Genomic DNA, 20799 nt, shown 5'->3' with positions numbered 1-20799 from the left:
CAAAGTAACCAAGGAGTTTATTCTGAAGTATACACTGCTTTTTTAAGGATAAACTTCTCTTTTATAAAAATTCTATTTATATTCCGATTCCATGGTAGCTGGGATTACAGGCACCCACCATCACACTCAACTCATTTTTTAATTTTCTGCAGAGACATGGTCTTGCTATGTTTCCTAGTCTGGTCTCTAACTCCCGGCCTTAAGAGGTCTTCCTACATCAGCCTCCCAAAGCACTGGGATTACAGGTGTGAGCCACCACATCTGGCCCATAATTATTTTTAATGAAGTGTTAGCCAAAATTTATTTTGTAGTCACAAAAAATTTCATTACTCAAGAAAAATATACTTTCTACAATGTAAAATTTTATATACGTAAGACTAAAATTTTTTCCATTAGTAAGAGAAAGTTACTTCCCAGAAAAAGGAATTCAGAATTTTCTACAAAGACCTCCTGGTCGGGCCTGGTGGCACATGCCTATAAGACTAGCACTTTGCGAAGCAGAGGTAGGCAGAGTGCTTGAACCCAGAGTTCAAGACCAGGCTGGGCAACACAGCAAAACTCCGTCTCTACAAAAAAAAAAAAAAAAATTACAAAACGTAGCCTAGCGTGGTGGTATGTGCCTGCGGTCCCAGCTACCTGGGAGGCTGAGGCAGAAGAATCACTTAAGCCTGGGCTATTGAGGCTACAGTGAGCCAGGATGGTACCACTGCACTTCAACCTGGGTGAAGGAGCAGACCCTGTCTCAAAAAGAACAATAATAATAATAATAATAAACCTACCAACCACAGCCGCACCTTCCTCTGTCATCCCTTTACTTTGATAGCAAGGCCTTTGTCATTTATGAAATGGAAAGGAAATAAAACAATACTACACATCAGGTATTAACTTGGTACTTCCTGTTGCTTCCAGTTATAAGGGGCTTTATTCCTGGAGATATTATAAAATGACAAAGCTTTCTACTTGATAATAATCCATAAATAAGAGACTATAAAAAACATAATCCTTCAGAAGATGAGGCAGCCAGGCTTCTGAAGCAGTTGTGTTGTGATGTAGGTTTCATATAAACACTTGAAACTCAAAAGCAAAGCAGGGTGGGTTGGAGAGTGGGGAGGCAGCACTGCACAGTTCCATTAACTCATCTTGTTCTAGGACTCAGGAAAAACTTTTTTTTTTTTTTTTTTTTTTTTTTGAGATAGAGTCTAGTTCTGTTGCCAGGCTGGAGTGCAGTGGTACAATCTCAGCTCATTGCAACCTCTGCCTCCTGGGTTCAAGCGATCTCCTGCCTCAGCCTCCCAAGTAGTTGGGATTACAGGCACACGCCACAACGCCCAACAGCTTTTTGTATTTTTAGTAGAGATAGGGTTTCATCATGTTGGCCAGGATGGTCTCAATCTCCTGACCTTGTGATCTGCCTACCTTGGCCTTCCAAAGTGCGGGAATTACAGGCATGAGCCACCCAGCCAAGGAAAACATTCTTAAACATGGCCAATTGGAATACTACAAAGAAAGATGTGCTGTTCTGCCTGAAAATAAAGCAGGTAAACAGAAAAATATATATCTGCTATGTAGGGCCCTGTGAAAATTCCAATTATGCATTTTTTAAAAAACAGAAATTCAGATTTTTCAATTGATTCTCATTGCACTCTCCACAACAATGGTCAAGCAGTCAGAATTAACCAAGAGACTCTGTTCTCCAACAGGTGATACAATGGAGTGTTTCCATAGAATATTCTTATACAACTTAATAAAAAATAAAAAACAGTGTGCTATGCATTCTCCTACTTTAAAAAGAAAGTATGTATTTATTAACATCACCTTATGCTTGATTCAACTTTAATTTCATGTCCTAGAAAGCCTGAGACAGTATTTCAAATGAAAAGGTCAGTGTGTAAGTAAAAAGAAAACTCAATCAATTATCAGGGTACCTAAAATCTACTTTGGTTTAACTAAAATATACCAGTTGCACTCTCTTCAGCTGTAGTACTACTGATTGTTGTATTTGTCAGTAAAAAGAAAAACTTCCCATGATTAATTTCCTGTTTTTCTCCTTTTCACTGCCAAGGTTTTTAAAATAAATCTCTCATAATTAACACAATACTATAAAAATAAGGCTTAAATTGAAAAACTATGCATTCTCAATAACCAATAATAATGATGATTATGTTCTATCTTAATACTGATTCATCTGCCTCTCAGAAATTATTAATGTAATCACACAAGACCTCAAGGATTTTCATAAAGAGTGATATATTTGTATCCTGCAAAGAAGAAAAATAGTAAATTACATAAACTCAATTTTAAAAGAAAAAAGGCCTATATTCGTATCACTTTGAGAGGCCCAATTGGGAGGATCACTTGAGGCCAGGAGTTCAAGACCAGTCTGGGCAACACAGTGAGACCCCCCCCCCCATCTATACAAAAAGTTCTAGCTACTCAGGAGGCTGAGCTGGGAGGCTCGCTTCAGCTCAGGAGTTAAAGGCTGCACTGAGCTGTGATCATGCCACTGCACTGCAGCCTGAGTGACAGAGAGAAACCCTGTCTCAAAAACTATATATAATAATTAATTAAATAAAATAAAAAATTTATTTAATTTTGACAAGTGAAACTACTGAAATCCAAAAAATTACTTGAGAATAAAATACATGACTAACTTCAATACAATGAAAGCATAAACATTTTTGACCAAAGGGTCTTATTCAAATTAAATAAAAACTATTAACGCACTTGGCACAATCCAATTCACCTAAATTAATGTACTTAAAATGAAAGCAGCAGACTACTTCAAAGTCATCATCCTAAAGAGTACAAAATTTAATTAATAATAAATGGAATGGTGAAAATATTAACACGTTTTTGAAGCATAAAATAAATAAGCCTTACAGAAGGAAACTAACTTAAAAATCAAAAATTAGTCAATTCTAACTTATGTTAATTATTCACAGAAGAGAAATAGATAAACCTTCACTTCAGGATTTCCTATTTGCCTGCAAATCCAAGTATAGCTTAAATTCCAAGAGATCAATTTATGTTTTATAAAAGTTATGTAAACACAATGCCACTTATTTAATTTTCCTCTTTTCTTATACTCCTATCATTTTTCTCTTCTCTATTTTAGGAGGAAGAGAATTAAAATTTGTGTAGTGCCTAGGATGTGACAAGGCACTGTGCCTTGTTCTTTACGTTATCCTATTTAATCTTTACAACCAGCCCTATCAGCTTGATAGTATTACCCCTATTTATCTAATGAGGTATTTAAAAATCATGAAAACTGAGTAAGTTACCTGAAGTCTGTAGCTATTTATTAGGTGTTCTGGCCCTTAAGCCATGCTCCCTCTATATATTGTAAGGCAATACTAAACATTAAGATACCATCTCTTGGCAGACAAGATGGTTCACGCCTGTGATCCCAAGGCTTTGGACGACTAAGGTGGGCAGATCACTTGAGGTCAGTAGGTTCGAGACCAACCTGGCCAACATGGTGAAACCCCATCTCTAGCAAAAGTAAAAATATTAGCCAGGCATGGTGGCATGTGCCTGTAATCCCAGCTACTAAGGAAAGCTGACACAGGAGAATCACTTGAACACAGGAGGCAGAAGCTGCAGTGAGCTGAGATCTCACCACTGCACTCCAGCATGGGTAACAGAAGGAGACTCAAAAAAAAAAAAAAAAAAAAGATACCATCTCTCAGTGTGATGCTGCAATTTTTCTATTGAAAGCTCAGGTTCTGAACATATACCTTTTCCAAGCCAATTTATTATCACTTTTTTATCTCTTTCTACTCAAGGTAGTTATGAAGATATGTATACAATCCACTTATAAGTTATCCAGACTCAACTCTCTAATATCTACTACTTTATATCACTATGTATCATTTACAAACTAAAATAATAATAATAGTTGACATTTAATGAATGCCTACTCTTTGCCAAGCACTTTTCTATGTGGCTTACACAGATACATCATTTAATTATAAGCTGTTGAAAAAGACAACCAGGAGTTAATAAGTATAAAAAGACATATACTCTTGATTAAACTGAACAAAGGAAATACATATCTACGCAGCATATTATATAATGCATATCTTGCAATTATATAAAATGGATCATTACAATATATTCAATTTCATTTTCACTATAAGTACAGATGCTCCTGTACTTACAATGGCATCACCTCCCAATAAAACCATCATAAAGTCAAAAAGCTATTAAGTTGAAAACTGTATATAAATTATAACTTGAATTATCTGACATAAAACATACATAGAAAGCTGAAACTTCTTAACCATTATTTTGTTATTAAATAATTAAATAAAATGATTCACCTGGGAGAAGAGTTTTTACCAGAATAAAAAGCAAATAAATATAAATAAAGAAAATATCTAGAACCTTCTTTTTACATTTTATAGAACATCCACAAAGTATCTTCATTGTCAGACTGGCTGAATGGCCATTTGTTTTTTAAATGTTCAGACGTGTGAAAATTAAAAAATTAAACAAAATAGTTCCTCCTTTAGTAATATGTGGTCCAGAAAAACTAAGCTGTTTAATCCTTTACTGATGAAATGTCAAAGAATCTTTAATTATCAATTTTTAAAAGGAAAATGTATAGATTAATACTATAAGTGACAAAATGCAGGCAAATAAAATGTATAAAAGACACTCAAGGACCTAGAGCCGACATGGCTCTCTTGGCTGGATCGGTGTTGGGCCCCGCGTGTAGGTCGACAGCGTTGCTGGGTGGCAGGTGGCTCCAACCCCGGGCCTGGCTGGGTTGCCCGGACGCCTGGGGCCTCCCCACTCCGCAGCAGGCCCGGGGCAAGGCTCGTGGTAATGAGTACCAGCCGAGCAATATCAAACGCAAGCGCAAGCACGGCTGGATCCGGCGCCTGAGCACGCCGGCCGGCGTCCAGGTCATCCTTCGTCGAATGCTCAAGGGCCGCAAGTCGCTGAGCCATTGAGGATCGCGACGCTGCCGGCCGGACCCCCATGAAAGCATCACCCTCGCCTTGGACTTCGCCTGGCGCTGTTTTTGCAGGGAGCTGGGGAGCAGGAACGCCTCGCACCTGAGTGTTCATATTGTGGCGTTGAAGTCTGGATGGGAACTTGCCAAGTCCCTTTTTAGGCTTTTGAATTAGGAAGAATGTCGAACCTGCTCAACAGACCGCAGGACAGTACAACGAACTGCCGTGTACCCAGTACACAGCTCTGACTACCAACTACCTACAACCCATCCCTGCCCCATCCTAGATTCTTTTCCAGTGTATCTCAGGCATCAGATTATTTCTTCTGTAAATATTTCGGAATGGATCTCTCCACGATAAGAGCTCATGAAAACGTAATTACAAAGCTTATTACATCCAAAAGAATTATCAATAATTTTGAAATATTATAAAATGTGTAATAAATGTTCAAAGTTTCAAAAAAAAAAAAAATAAAAATAAAAGACACTCAAAACACAAAAGTAAGGGTTAAGTACTTTCACCCAAGCACTGTACCCACTGGAGACATTAAAAAGTGTTGCAGTCAAAACCAGCATCTTTGACATACGAACATTCTGGCTACAGAAGGCAAAGAATACATAAAAAGTACTTTAAAATGTACAATAAAATATAATACAAATTACTGAGAAAGGCATTCTAATAAATGTACAAAATCTAATTTCTTCTTTCCTTCCCTTCTTCCAATCTAACCAAATCCTTTATTTTATACCTCTCAAACACTTCTGTTTGCTTGAAGATATGCCATTCCTTATTACTAAAGATCCTGTGGGTAGGAATGTATTTTTCATATTATGAACATTTCTCTCTCAGTTTTTAATACCACACAACTGAGTTCTTGGAGGATCTTTTTTTTTCTTTTCCTTTTAGAGATGAGGGCTCACCATGTTGACCAAGCTGGTCTCAAAACTCCTGGCCTGAGGCAATTCTCCTACCTCAGCATCCCAAAGTGCTAGGATTAGAGATGTGAGCCACCACACTCAGACTAAAGATATAATATACAAAATGATCTCTGACACATACCAGTGAAGTTTTGACTTAAACAGAAAGTCACCTTAATTTTCAAGATATATTACGTTTTAGCAGAGTCATTTTCTTGAAGTCTCAAATTAACATTCATATTTGTATAGTTGACCTCTGCAAACATGGCAGACTTGAGGATTTAATATAATTTTATCTCAATTTCAGTTTATGTTGTTTTGAATTGCAAGAGAACAGCCTGTCCCTGGTTTTCCCAACTAGCCTCTAGAACAAGTGGGAAGATCAGTATTCCATGTTGGTTGGTAGTATTTTAAATCTGAAGCATTTTCAGAGTCTAAGGGTAATTCAGACTGCAGAGTTGTCAACTTAGGAGTCCCAATAAAAAGACTTTAAAAATTCCTAAAAGAAGGCATGATTTATTATAAGCAAATGGCTACCCTGGCTTTTTTAGTAACAGAATATTAAATGGAAATAAAATTATATAAGATACACATTGTTTGGATTTTTTAAAACTCTATTAAACTTTTAAGTGGTTGTGAATATAAAGGCTGGAATAATTAAATGTCAACCCCAGCTGACTAGTGAACATATGGGAAAATGGGGGGAACTGATACCAAAAGCTCTTTTCTTCTAAGCAGTTCAGTTTAGGGGCAAACACTAGAAGGTACAATTGTTACTGTACAACAAACACCAGTGAGAGTCTGTCAAATAATTTTAAAATAAAACAGCATGCATTTGCAACTTTCAAATGCATTTATGTCCAACAATATCGTCACCTACCCTATGACTAAAACTGAGAGGCAATCCAGAAACTAAAAGGAATCAGAAATTTGCAAAATCGTGTTTGCAATACACTATCTGACATTTGTACTGGCAACATTACTGTAGATATTTCAACATATATTAATTTTAAAGGGTCAGTTCTGCAGATGGGCTTCTAATTTATCAAATTTCAATTAAGATGTTACTAATCATCAAAAGATTTAATTTTCAAAATGATGTAACTCAAACTGCTTTTTGCGCTGCTGTAAAAACTATCAAAAATGGCAACACCTCTCACTACATCTGATCTTAAATAATTTAATAAAAAATCTACCAATATATTTTTAAGAAAATAAAAATAATCCCTATAAGACATTTTTGACTTTTTTTTAATTGAACTACAGAAAAAAAATGGAAACAAAGTATAAAAATTCCTCTATTTCTTCAAATTATCTGAATGATTACTTTCATTATAAGAGTAACTGCTTCTTCATTTCTCCTTTTATAAAAACCACTGTGCAGAAGAACATATTTCATTTGTATTTTTTCAAAACATGATTAGAAACAACTAGCTCTTGATTTTATAATTTTTTTCATTAAATGTAACGGTCCTACTTACAGAAATCTTAACATCTGGTTCCCTGTATACTGTAAGACTCTGAAACTAAATAGCCTAAAAACATGAATATTAGGCTCTAAGAACCCAATTTTCATTTCAAACTGTGTTTCATTATTACAATCACCTTTTGATCTAGCGTTCTATGGCTGTTCTTTGGTAGAGATCCTCTTATCTTGCATAAGTTTTCCTCACTTCTTTTTCTGCCAAAATCCTTAACATGCTCTCTTTTCTGGCTTCTTTATTTCCTCTATACTTTTAAAGGAAAGTATCATTTGACATGATCTCAGGTACTTCAATATAAAGAAACAATAGGTAGTAACAAATGTGACTTCTGAGCAAACTATGTGCTGTACCTAGAGCCAAGTATTTATATTTTATTCAACCATAATCTTTAGCAAACACTATGACTATGCTATGGTCTGAATATTTGTGCTCCCCTCAGAATTCACATGTTGAAACTTAATCCTCAATCTGATCATATTAAGATGTGGGGCCTTTGGGACGTGATTGGGTCATGAGGGTTGAGTCCTCCCATATGGAATTCATGCCTTTAAAAAAGAGGCCCAAGAAAGCTTGTTCACTCCTTCCACCATGTGAAGTTACAATGAGAAGACACACACCTATGAAGGAAGTGAGCTCTCATCAGAATATGACCATGCTGGCACCCTGACTTCACAGCCTCTAGAACTGTGAGAAATAAACTGTTGTTCTTTATAAACCATCTAATCTAAGGCATTTTGTTAGAGCAACCCAAATGAACTAAGACACACTACAACTCCAGTTTTATAAAAAAGTAAATTGAAGCTCAATAAGGTAAAATAACTTGCCCAAGATCACATAATCAGTAACCTTCAACATCAGATTCATGTCTTTCCCTTATGCATATTCATTTTTCACTGACATTCAAGAGCAGAGATATTCCCAAAAGAATAAAGCCAATAAAATATACAAGAAAGGTCCTATTCACTGAGAATGGTATCTGCTAGAATTAAATTCAGCTGCATATGACAAACCCAAAATAGCAGTGACTTAAGTAAGATAGAAGTTTGGTTCTCTCTCACAGAAATTAAGTCAAAGTGGGTAATCTAGCCTAGAGTACTGCAATTCCACAAAGTCATCAAGGACTCAGACTACTCCATGCAGGGGTGTCCAAGGGAGAGAATACAGTCATGGGTTCGTAGTTTCGGTTTCTGGTTGGGCAGTACAGCTCCTTCCTCATCCCTCTTTTCTGCTTATCACTAGAGACAGAAACTAAAAACCACAGCTTTGGGCTGCTAAAAGCCTAAAACAAAACAAAACAACAAAATAAGGCTGGCCGGAAATCTTGCCTAGTGTGATGCACCCCCAAGCTCTAAAATGGCTGCCAAAGCTCCAGCCATCAATTCTGTGTTGTAGGAAGCAGGATGAGAAAAATCAGGAAAGAAATATGATACCTTTCTCTTTTAAGAATATATATCAAAAGTAACACTCAGCACTTCAACATCTGCCCAGGAAGAGAACTTACCACACAGATTCACAAGACTACAAAGGAAGCTACAAAATGTGAGTTTTCTAGCTGGGTGGCAATGTGTTGAGGTAAAATCAGAGTTGTGTTATCACTAAAGTGGAAGGTAAAAATCAGTATTTGGAGGCAACTAGATGAACCTGCCACAAGAATTTGCATATATTCTCCAATTTCCTCATAATATATAATCAAATTTTTCAAGCAAATCAGAGATAATTGAGGCTGACACATCTAGTGTTATTTCTTAGGAAGGATATAATACCCATTAGAGTCATCTCATTATAAGCAATCAAATAAGTAAATGTGGTTTTATATTTTAGGAAACTATTTTCAACATTTATATTACGAAGAATTAATGTTTCTGTCAGACAAAATCAGGTGGGATTTGCTTTACAAATACTAATCTTTTGCCATGGTAAGACTATAGGGAATTGGTTTAAGTAAAAGTAAGTTCTGCCAGTAGAAAAGTGAAAAATGATATATCAAATGTTTTAAAAATAACATATCATAACAATTTGGGAATATAAATTGCCCATTCAAAATGATAGCATGTTCACATACACGCTTTCAAACACTGGAATTTTATTTTTTAAGAAACATTTAGAAAAAATTTAAGCCACAGAATGATATGAAAAAAGTTCACTATTGAAATGATCTACTAACATCTGTTCATAAAAGGCCTAGCCTCAGAAAACCCCAGCACCAATTAAATTATTCCTTTTAAACTGAGTTTACAGCATACTTAAAAGGAACTTCAGCTATTAAATTCCTTTTAGAAAGTAAAAATGACTTTCCCATGAAAGGAAACACAAAGAAATGTGTATTTTTCCTTGAATAATGGAATATTTTATAAGGAAATCACAGAAGTGGTAAGCAAACTGGGCTTCATTAATGATGTGCTTAGATTTCAGACAAATTGATAGGTATCACACTTACCACCTAACCAATCTTAAAATATCAACCTATGAATCATGAAGTATTAAGTTATATTTTTAGAACTTCATATCTGTGTAGTATTGTGATAACTGCTCTCTTTGTATATACAGTATATAGTACAAGCATAAAAGTATGCAGTAGATACTAAGAAAAACAATATAATCAATGTCTTCCAGTAAGAGTCATTAAAGTTTTCATTTATACCTAAGAAAGAGATTCTGATTGGCAAGTTCTAAAAGTTGGGGTCCAAAACCTTATGCTTCAGTCTAACTTGATAGCCAGCATTCTGTTTTTAATATAAACATTAAACCTGGTATCAAGACAATTCTAATAGCTCAAAGTTCTGTCCAGTATGCATTACCACTCATATTTAACTTTGTACAAAAGGATCTGGAATCTAAGAAATGTGCAATGGTAACTGGCTTGGAGATTCTCACTTCTTTCAAACTCTCCATATTCTTAAATTGTTTCAAACAGGTTTGCACTTCTCAGTGCAGGCTAGCTCCATTTCTGCTGGATGAGCAATCTCTCAATTAAATTGGCAATGAATGAGAACATAATGAAGACAAATATTATTTTAAAAGCAGGCAGCCACTTAGAAAATTTATTAAAAGCTACTGGGCTCTTAAAAGTGAAGAATTCTGAGTTACACCATATTGGGGGAAAAAAAGCTAGATTTAAAAAGGAAGAACAGAAGAGTTACCTGATATTCCTTCAGTAATGTATACCCCAAAAAAGAATGAAAGATAAATCACATTATTACTTTTAAAAACTCTTAGTATGCTATTTACAAAGTGACTAAGTTATATGCTAACCCAGTGATTTGTGGCATGTCTCCATAGAAAGGTTACTAATTAGTGGAAGCGCCCCATTTAAGGTTCACTCACACTATGTTTAGGATTCAATAATTTAAATACATATTTAGAACTACAAGTTCTATAATCTAATTTTATTCAAGAGTACCCAAAACTTTTGTATTACAAGCCATGTTAAAGCAAACTAAAAATACTTCTTTACAACTAAATCATCAATTTCAAATGGGCAGTAGATTAAATGATATGAAATAGACAGTACTTCCATAAACGTGGTTCATTCCTTTCAATAAGAATCAGGTTAATGGAGAAAAAGAAATCTCACAAATCAGTTTAAAAAAAAATGAGATAAGGACCAGGCATGCTGGCTCTTGCCTCTAATTCCAGCACTTTGGGAGGCCAAGGCGGGCAGATCACCTGAGGTTGCGAGTTTGAGACCAGCATGACCAACATGGAGAAACCCTATCTCTATTAAAAATACAAAATTAGCTGGGCATGGTGATGCATGCCTGTAATCCCAGCTACTCGGGAGGCTGAGGCAGAATTGCTTGAACCTGGGAGGCAGAGGATGCGGTGAGCCAGTATTGTGCCATTGCACTCCAGCCTGGACAACAAGAGCAAAACTCCATCACAAAAACAAAATTGAGAGAAGAATTTATTCAGGGATATTTAGAAGAGGTTTCAGAACAGAAGAACAATTATATCAATTGATGAAAAGTTTAAATATCCAAGGAATAAACTTGTAACAAGAAAGCTATCTTAAATACAAAATAAACAGCATACTAAGAATGATAAAACAGACCCAGCAAAAACTCTTTAAGTACAATTAGCTTTGCGGTATCAGATATTATTAAGCAGACTAAGTCATGTACATTTACCTCAATTTCATCCTGCTTTCTAGGATCATTTTAAATGTATAAGATACTGTGTATGCCTCAATTTCCTCTACCCAATCCTCAATTTCCATAGGAGTCAGTGAATAGAGGGACAACAGGCCAAAATATTAGCAAGGAACATAACTCTAAGAAGAGCATCAGGTAATATTACTCTATCTTACAGAAACAACTACAAATTCACACATGCGCGCACACACACATAGAATTTGTAGTGATTTTTTTTTTAATTCCAGAAGGAGCCTATCCAAAACTATGATTTTAAGTTTATATTTGAGATTAGGCATTAGCATTAGGAAGGCATTCCCTATAAGCTACCCAAAAACAACTAACCTAAAATGTAATCAATTAAAATTGTTTACTTGCATATTATGTGTTATTAAAACAGTATTACATACTAAAGGAAGGTATTTTCAAAATGCATCAGCACAGCCATGGCATAGCTTAAATGGTAAACACACACACAAAACCACTCATATGTATGTATGTATGTATGTATGTATGTATGTGTGTGTGTATACACATTATCTATACAGACTTAATATGTCAATGTTTCCTCCAGTGGAAGAGGGGCTTAGATGCCAGGTGATTGGTCATGGTTCTTAGAAAGAAACAACCTTCATATAGAAAGGAACAATGTTTCAGGCTAAAAACCTTGCCTAAAATATTACATACACAGCTATTCTATCATTCTTAACTTGAGTTAAACAAGCAATCTTTTCATGTATAATTAAGCTGTCATTACCTGGTAAAGAGGCTGGCCTGACAAACCTGGACACATTGCCTGATCTAAAAGTAGGCATATGATCCATTCAGAATCTTTGGGAGAGATTATATGATTGCGATGGATATCATGTCAGGCTTATTCTGAGGTCTTTGTGAAAAGATCTCAGATATTATTCTGAGATCCAAGTTAAGTCTGGAGCTACAGGGTACATATCTTTGCTCCAACATAAAAAAATGACTACAGGACAGTGAAGCCAACTAAGAGGAAAGCATCACAAAGAGGTAAAGAGAAGAAAAACATCGATGTTTGTGTGTTTAAGTCAAATATAACCCTTGCACTTTCACTTACAAGACAAAGCATTTTTGGTGGGATTTACGCTATTTTCTGTCATAAGACATGATTTGGGCTTCTATGTCCACCAGTGATCTGTGAGATCGAAAACTGTGATTGCATTTCCTCACCTACATTCTACAGATATAATGCTTATAAACAAATTCAAGGAGAGCAGAGCTACAGAAATAAATATGTCCATACATGTTTATTTTATATAAATTAACCCATAATAATTAGTAAAAACAGAAGTCCTTTTGTATAACTGACTTATAGAACTACATTATTTAAAAAACAGATAATGTTCAGAAACCACATATATTTGAAGAAACAAAAGAGCATTTCAGTGTTGAGTATTGCTTTAGCAGACAATATTACACCACTAAAACAAGGAAAAGTAATCCTTGCCCTAAAGGCTTAAAAAATATTAGCAGAGACCACAAAGTCTATCAGATGAGAATAAATGTCATTCCATCTTCAGTAATGACAATAACATTTTTGTTTTAAATTTTCTTCCCCCAAAATCTATCTATAAAAGGACTAGGGAGCATGATTCATTTGTTATTGTCATCTGGCATAAAACAAGGGAACCCTTCCAAGCATACCAAGTACCAGTGAATAAGCCTCCAAGATGGGAAGAACAAATGAAGAAAAAGGCAAAGAGCTTGGTACTACAGCTGCACAAAGGTTCAAGAATAAGAGCAATGAAATTTTATGCAGAAACAAGAAAACTCTGAAGAGTCAAATAGTAGAGCTCAAGTGCCAAGGGAAAGGTGTTTTTAATAGCAGTACTCTGTGAAGAGGAAAAACAAGCTGACCAAAAAGGTGGCTGTTGCAACAGAGGATGTCTTCACTGTAAAGACCATTTATAGTCATTTTCCCTACAGAAGATTGGCCCTTTTCCTCAACTCCAATTAAGAATAAGAAATCCTTGTTTCATTTGTCCTTTAACACTTCTGCCACAGAACCCTTGTCAAATGAGCTCTTTTGAACATATTTAGGCTTTCTGGTTAAATGTTAAATAAATAATAGTCACTCTCTTCACATAGCAATTTTTTCTATGCCAACAAAAACATGCCTAATTTTGCCCATGAAAAATAGATACCACAGTCTATTCCAAAATGCATGAAAATCACTATTGCTGTGGTCTAAATGTTTATATCTCCACGAAATTCATATGTTGAAATCCTAACCTCCAAGATAAGGCATTAGGAGATACAGCCTTTTAGGGTATGACTAGGTCATGAGGCCAGACCATCATGAATAAGATTAGGAAGTGCCCTTAAAACACAGCTAGAAAGTAGGCCCTCACCAAACACCACTAAATCTACTGACTTTTTTTTTTTTTTTTTGAGAAAGTGTTCCACCCTGTCACTAAGGCTGGAGTGCAGTGGCGCAATCTTGGCTCACTGCAACTTCTGCCTCCCAGATTCAAGCGATTCTTGTGATTTAGCCTCCCAAGTAGCTGGGATTATAGGTGTGCACTAAACACCTGGCTAATTTTTATATTTTTTAGTACAGACTGGGTTTCACCATGTTGGCCAGGCTGGTGTCAAACTCCTGACCTCAGGTGATCTGTCTCCCCCAGCCTCCCAAAGAGCTGGGAATATAGGAATGAGGCACCACACCTGGCGTCTATTGAAATTTTGATCTAAAGATGCAGCCTTTGCAACCACAGGAACTATGAGAAATAAATTTTTGTTTACAAGCCATTCAGTTTACAGTGTTTTTGTTATAGTAGCCTGAATGAACTAAGACAACTATGATAAAGAGGTAATATATTTAGTTAATATCACAACCTTGAAGAGACATGAAAATATCTTATTGTAGAGTAAAAGATTTTTTTGCTTTTTTTTGCTACATTCAGAATATATATGTGTGTATATATGTATCAATGTATTTAATGAGAAAAGCATTAAAATAAGTAAAAATAGAGCATGGATTTCTCATTAGAATACTAAAATCTTCACACTTCAGCCACTTTATCTTTTGGGAAATAAAGGCACCAGACTAACATGCAGTATTTAGGGTCCCTTGAAGGGCCAAATCTGACAGCTCTAGTATTCCTTATTGCTCCAGTCCTCCCTTGCTTGCCCTCTACCCTGCCTGCTCCATTTCCTCCATGCTTGAACTGAATATCTGTAGCTGTTCCTCAAATAAAGCCAAACTATAAAATACTACTAGTCTAATGAATTGCTTTAAAAATACTAAACTGTGATACTATAGGGCTTTGGGGAAGACAATTATTTTAAAGCCTAAAATTTGAATTTATTCAGTGACTCTTATGGAAGGAATCTAAAATACTTCAACAAGCTAAGTATGTGTGATGAGTGTTACTTGCTCCCTCTTCAGTCAAGGATGAACTGATTATTCACTTACCCAATGTAATGAGGAGTAAATGAAATCAGAATATATGTCTGAACACCTAGTGTTCGTGCTCAAATCAGGTATCCAATTTCCCATATTAAAAAATTTATCTTAATTTAAAGAACCTCTCAGATGTTAAAACCATTAGGGTAACAGTCTATGCTTTCATATATAAGCCACCTTTTCTTTTTGAGGTATGGAACATTTAATAACAGTAATTATATCTGCAAATACTTATATAGCACTTACTATATGTCTAACATTCTTCTAACTACTGTATGCATATATTAATTCACTTAATCCTCATAACAATTCTATAGGTAGCTGCTATTATTACCACGTTTTAATGACAAGAAAACAGAGGCACAAGGCCGGGCATGATGGCTCACACCTGTAATCCCAGCACTTTGGGAGGCCAAGGTGGGCAGATCACTTGAGGTCAGGAATTCAAGGTCAGACTGGCCAACACGATGAAACCTGGTCTCTACTAATAATACAAAAATTAGCTGGGTGTGGTGGTGCACACCTGTAATCCCAGCTACTTGGAAGACTGATGAACAAGAATCACTTGAAGGTGGAAGTTGCAGTGCGATTGAGGGAAGGTGTTCTCTCTCCAGATCCACAAGGGGGCATAGTTTTAAGGGCAAAAATTTCCTAGGGCCATGCCCACCACCCCATGGTTTATGTTTAAATTTTGCAGACTTGGGAAGAAATTAAGAGTCAATCGCTCCAGCAGAAGTTCTAAGGAACTCCTATCATTGGCTTGGGGTCTTAGAGAAGGTGAGAGTTCCTCCCAGGTTAAAAGTCCCCTTCTTCCACACCCCTTCAGACTCCATGTTGGATCCCCTTCCATGAACATTTCCTTCGTGGAAGCTGTTTTTCTCTATCCTGGATTTCCCCTCTGGAGTCCCCTTCCACACTCTCTGGTGGAAGCCTGTCTTCCCCTCCTAAAACTCCATCTCTCTCTCTATTCCCTTCCACTAAGTGTGGAAGCTGCTTCCCTCTCCTGTATTCCATTTTTCTGGATTCTCTCACTCAGTGTGAGAATTCGCCGTTTCTTTCTCTTTCCTTCTCCTGTTTCTCTCTCTCTTTAAATAAATCACTTCTACAAACACTTTTGAGTCCCACATTTACTGCGTACTGCACCGTGGTCCTCTCGAGAGGGCAGGAGACCAAACCTGGAGAAATGTCCTCTTGGGAGCTGAGGGTACCCTGAACCCCTGAACCCCAGTATTACAAGATGGTACTACTGCACTCAAGCCTGTGTGACAGAGTAAGACAGAAAAAGGAAGGAAGGAAGGGAGGGAGGGAAGGAGAGACAGACAAGGAAAGAAAGGAAAGGAAGGAGGGAAAGGAAGGAAAGGAAAGAAGGAAGGAAATGGAGGCACATAATTAACTGGCTTACCACAACATAAGAAATAAGCAGCAGAGCCAGGAGTCAATGCAGGTAGCTTAGCTCCAACACTCCACCATGTGCAACTAAGGGCAAGGAGCACATAGAAACTCCATTTCTCCCCACTGTTCCAGTTCCCTTTTGCTACTTCATTCCTCTGGCTGCTTTTACTGAGCACTCACTAAATGCAGCTAAATGAACAAAGTCTGTGCCTGGGACTACATTCACTAAGTTAAAGAAAATCAATCAGCCATATACAAACTGAAGAAAATTTAAAAACAAAAATTTAAATGCTTAGAATCCTATCCAGTATAATGATGTGAATTTATTTAACAACTCTTGGTCCAGTTTTTGTCCACTTGGTATTCCGTATCTCCCTGCCTCCCTCAGTATAACGCTTCACCAAAGGAAAGAATGAAACAAAAAAACAGACAAATTTTGGCGGCATTTTCATTCCCTAGTGCCAAGGAGAATAAGAACAATAAAGGAGTTCAGTCTTGCAAAAAAAGAAAATTATATTTTATGTCATGAGGAACCAATTACTGACACCAAAAAGACAAAGTAAATATAAGCCCAGAATTTCTTCTATCTTTGATTCTCATTTGGCATCATTTTCAATATATGACTTACAAGTTGAAATGTTCTGTTCAGGGTTAAGAAGCTGTAACAGAACACAAAGATATCTACTCCTATAAAACCAGTACTGGCCAAACTTAAGAATCACATGGGATACTTGAAAAACAACAGTGCTAGGGTCTCATTTAGAGAATCTATTTTTTAAAGGGAGGTGAAGAGGAAAGTAAAAAGATGCTGGGGACTTACCTAAACAGTCTAATTTAATTGTACAAGGGCAGTGCTGGGCAGTGATAGCTTTAAAAGTTTTCCAAGTGATTGTAATGTGCAGCCATGCTTGCAAGGCAATTTAAATGCAACCTAAACCTTCTCAAACTTTAATACGCATAATAATCACCTAAAGACCTAAGTTAAAATGCAGATTCCGATTCAAAAGGTAGGGCCCGAGATTCTGTATTTCTACCATGCTTCTGGGCAATGTTGATGCTGCTGTACTGTGGACCACACTTTTGAGCAACACCATTCTATACCTTCCTCAACAAATTATCATAATTACTAAAGGTGAGACAGAACGGAAAAGGTATTACAAGTCAAGGCAATGTGGAATATTTCATTTTTAAGTAAAAGAAGTAACTATTTTTGACAAGCAACAGGAACCCACAATAAAAAAGAGCGCACAGGGCTACTGTGAACTAAATGAGTTAATATGCATAAAGCATGAGGGACTGTTCCTAATCCAGAGTCAGTACTCAATAAATACTAGTTATTGCATTAATTTTTTAAACAAATGAGTGGCAAATGATGACTAACCATATCAAGAAAACTGAAAGCAGATATATACCTTGTGTTCTAGAAAAGTGTGGCTTTTACTGCTCATAGTCTTTATATTGTGTCATGCTCTTTTATAACTTAAACTATTAGGTACAGAATTCTAAACACTAGCCCCACAGTTAAAATGTGTGCATTTATTAACATGATGTCTGTGATCTGCTTTAAAATACTTTGGCAAAGAAAAAAGAAAAGCAATCCTAGCACTTTAGGAGGCCAAGGCAGGCAGGTAACTTGAGGTCAGGAGTTTGATACCAGCCTGGCCAACATGGCAAAACCCTGTCTCTAATAAAAATACAAACATTAGCCAGGTGGGGTGGCCTGTGCCTATAGTCCCAGCTACTCAGAAGGCTGAAGCAGGAGGACTGCTTGAACCCGGGAGGCAGAGGTTTCAGTGAGCCGAGATTGCACCAATGCACTCCAGCCTGTGCATCAGAGTGAGCCTCTGTCTCCAAAGAAAAGAAGGAGGAATAAAAAAAAGTAATAAAATCTCCATAAGTAATCTATGGACTAGGTATATGGGGGTTAACTGTCCTCCAGCTTCTAAACATACTTGACATTTTTTCAAAATAATTTTAAAATGTTCTGGTTTTTAATTCCAGCTTGATCACTTACTAGCTCTCTGATCATGAGAAAATTATTTATCATCTTTGATTCACAGACTTCAGAACAGATTTACATATTAACCTCCTCACAGGATTACCTTAGGGATTAAAAGAAACAGTATTAGTAAAAATAACTGACTCCAAGTAGGTCACGTCATAAAGATAAATTTAATTTTAATCCAAATAGCTCCAATTGTAAGAGAAGCAAAAAGAATGGTAAAATGTTTCTAAAACTGAAACAGGTGAATCTGTAAAGACTGAAGAGTGCCATCTTCTTGCCATTTCAGCTTTTTCTACTGCCTCGTAACATTCTAGATCAGATTCTATCAAAAATAGCAATAGGTAGAATTTAATGAAGTCTCCAAAATGCCATGTCCTGAAATAAATGCATCAAAATGTTTCTTACATGACAACACAAATCAACTAAGGGTGGCCTATAGACAAACACCACTTTTAGCTCCTATACTATTCTCTGGTCTACAAGTAACATAAGCTTTTTTTCCCACTCACTCCCTTCATTCATGAACATCTCTGAACAGGTAGCTGGAGATAGCAATTCAAGAGAAAAGGAACCTCTTAAATACAGGCTCACTAATCAAAAGCAAAAGATCCCTTCTGGTGCTAGCTCTTCACAGGACAGAATTTCAAACAGGAACAGGTAGTATCTTTATTATCTGAGGCATAACTACAAAATCATTTTAAAATATACATTATTGATGATAATTACATCATTCTTGAAATAAGCCAAATCACTCACAAAATCTCATAGTAGGAAATCTTGTAAAGAAGGAAAGGGGTAGACTTTCTTCCATGTGGTCACAATATACAGCTTAGCATAAAAATGAAAGGTAAATAATTAATTAAAATAGTGAATGTACAAAAAATAATTTATGCAAATTTCCATTTTTAAGAATATGTGGAACAGTCTTACGTCTGTCCATGACAACTGAATTCTAATCAAATACCATGACTGAATGGGACTCCAGCTTGCCTCTCTTTAATCAGAAAAAATTCTAAAACCTGGAATCTACTACAAATGTTAAAATCTCTCATTAGCTCAAGAAAGAACAAAAATAAGGAAGTGAACTTAGAAGTTGTATTTACTAGGGGAATTCCCAAAAGAAAAGCTCTCCTAATCTTCTACTTTAAAATATCACTTGTAAGACACAAACTAAATCCACATTTGTAGGAAAAAAAAAAGACAAACAGAAACTCCAAGCATGTCTCTTACATATTTTCTCACTTGATTCACATATACTACCAGTAAGAATGTTTAGTCATTGGTTATCTTACTTTGGTATTCCTATTTGAATACAGACTTACCTAATGTTTTTCTATACTTATAACATTCAAATTAGCTGTATATGCGTAATAAATATTGGGCATAATCATAACTCAGCATCAATTTCCTTATAAGCAGAGCTTATTTCAGGCGAGGTCTGGCTTCAGAATTGAAATAAACACACATAGCAGGAAAGTTGTATATTTTGTTTTATCAGGCCATGAAAACCCTCACATTTCAATAAATGTATATTGAAAAAGAAGAACTGTCAACAAAACACTTTAGTTGCATGAAGGTTATTCAAATTTTTCATCTACATGATAATGAACACTTTTCATAAACAACAACCTTAAAAAAAAAAATTTGAAGTTCAGGGTTCACAAAAATATCACAAGGGAAAAAAAGGAAGAAAAGAAAATATGAACCCAAGCTGATTCCAGCAGGAATAAACTTTCCCACATGCAGAGGTATTCACCATGAAGCAAGAGATGGTAAGAAGCCTCAGTGTGAAATTGGAGCTCCCTGAATTTACAGACGCAGGTAATCAGTACAGGGTGCTAAATCTTCCCTTCCGCCTAAAACTATGACCTGCAACTACCTCAACCACAGAATTTCTCAAAGTAAATTAAACGAGTTCAGTTGGATTCAAAAGATGTTTAGCAATCCCAAGAACAAACAAATTTCTCCTGCCTCAAGAGAAACATTAAAATTCTCAATTACCATTACCATTTTTTCTTTCAAACAATGTAGTGAGTGTGTAACTAGGCTAGCCCTAAACATTCATCACAGTACAGGAATAGTTTAAAGTAGTAAATGAAAAATTCTGATCTCAAAACAATTCATATTTGCATCTACATGTTACAACGAAACCACATAACTCCCTCCTCAAAATGTTTCATGTGACATCTCCTTGAAGTGGCTTTCACTTTAGCTATGTGTGGCTTCCTTTATTTGCTTCAGCAACAAAAATATGAAAATGAATACAGGCATCCCTCATTTTAATGTGCTTTGCTTCACTGCATTTTGCAGGTATTGCATTTTTTACAAATTGAAGATTTATGGCAATTCTGTCACAAGCAAGTCTAGCAGTGCCATTTTTCCATCAGCACATGCTTGTTTCATGTCTCTGTGAGACATTTTGGTAATTGTCACAATATTTCAAACTTCTTCATAATTATTATATGTTATGG

The 20799-nt window shown here is 36.0% G+C and overlaps 2 protein-coding genes across 5 annotated transcripts in view; one reads left to right on the top strand and one right to left on the bottom strand.

Moving 5' to 3' along the window:
• The window catches only part of PPP3CA (protein phosphatase 3 catalytic subunit alpha), a 314986-nt gene that overhangs the window by 273786 nt on the left and 20401 nt on the right, over positions 1-20799 (bottom strand). The window lies entirely within an intron of this gene.
• Positions 4665-5443, top strand: LOC144581777 (large ribosomal subunit protein bL34m). The gene has a single exon (XM_078366771.1). The coding sequence runs from the start codon at positions 4680-4682 to the stop codon at positions 4956-4958; it is 279 nt and encodes a 92-aa protein (XP_078222897.1). The 5' UTR covers positions 4665-4679; the 3' UTR covers positions 4959-5443.

This window comes from Callithrix jacchus, chromosome 3 (genome assembly GCF_049354715.1).
Source record: "Callithrix jacchus isolate 240 chromosome 3, calJac240_pri, whole genome shotgun sequence".
Taxonomy (NCBI): Eukaryota; Metazoa; Chordata; class Mammalia; order Primates; family Cebidae; genus Callithrix; species Callithrix jacchus.
The sequence above is the reverse complement of the archived record's forward strand: the minus strand, read 5'-3'. Positions and strand labels throughout refer to the sequence as shown.

What these genes read in the sequence shown, in the direction of transcription:
- LOC144581777 (XM_078366771.1), top strand. Translation starts at nt 4,680, where the DNA reads ATGGCTCTCTTGGCTGGATCGGTGTTGGGCCCCGCGTGTAGGTCGACA.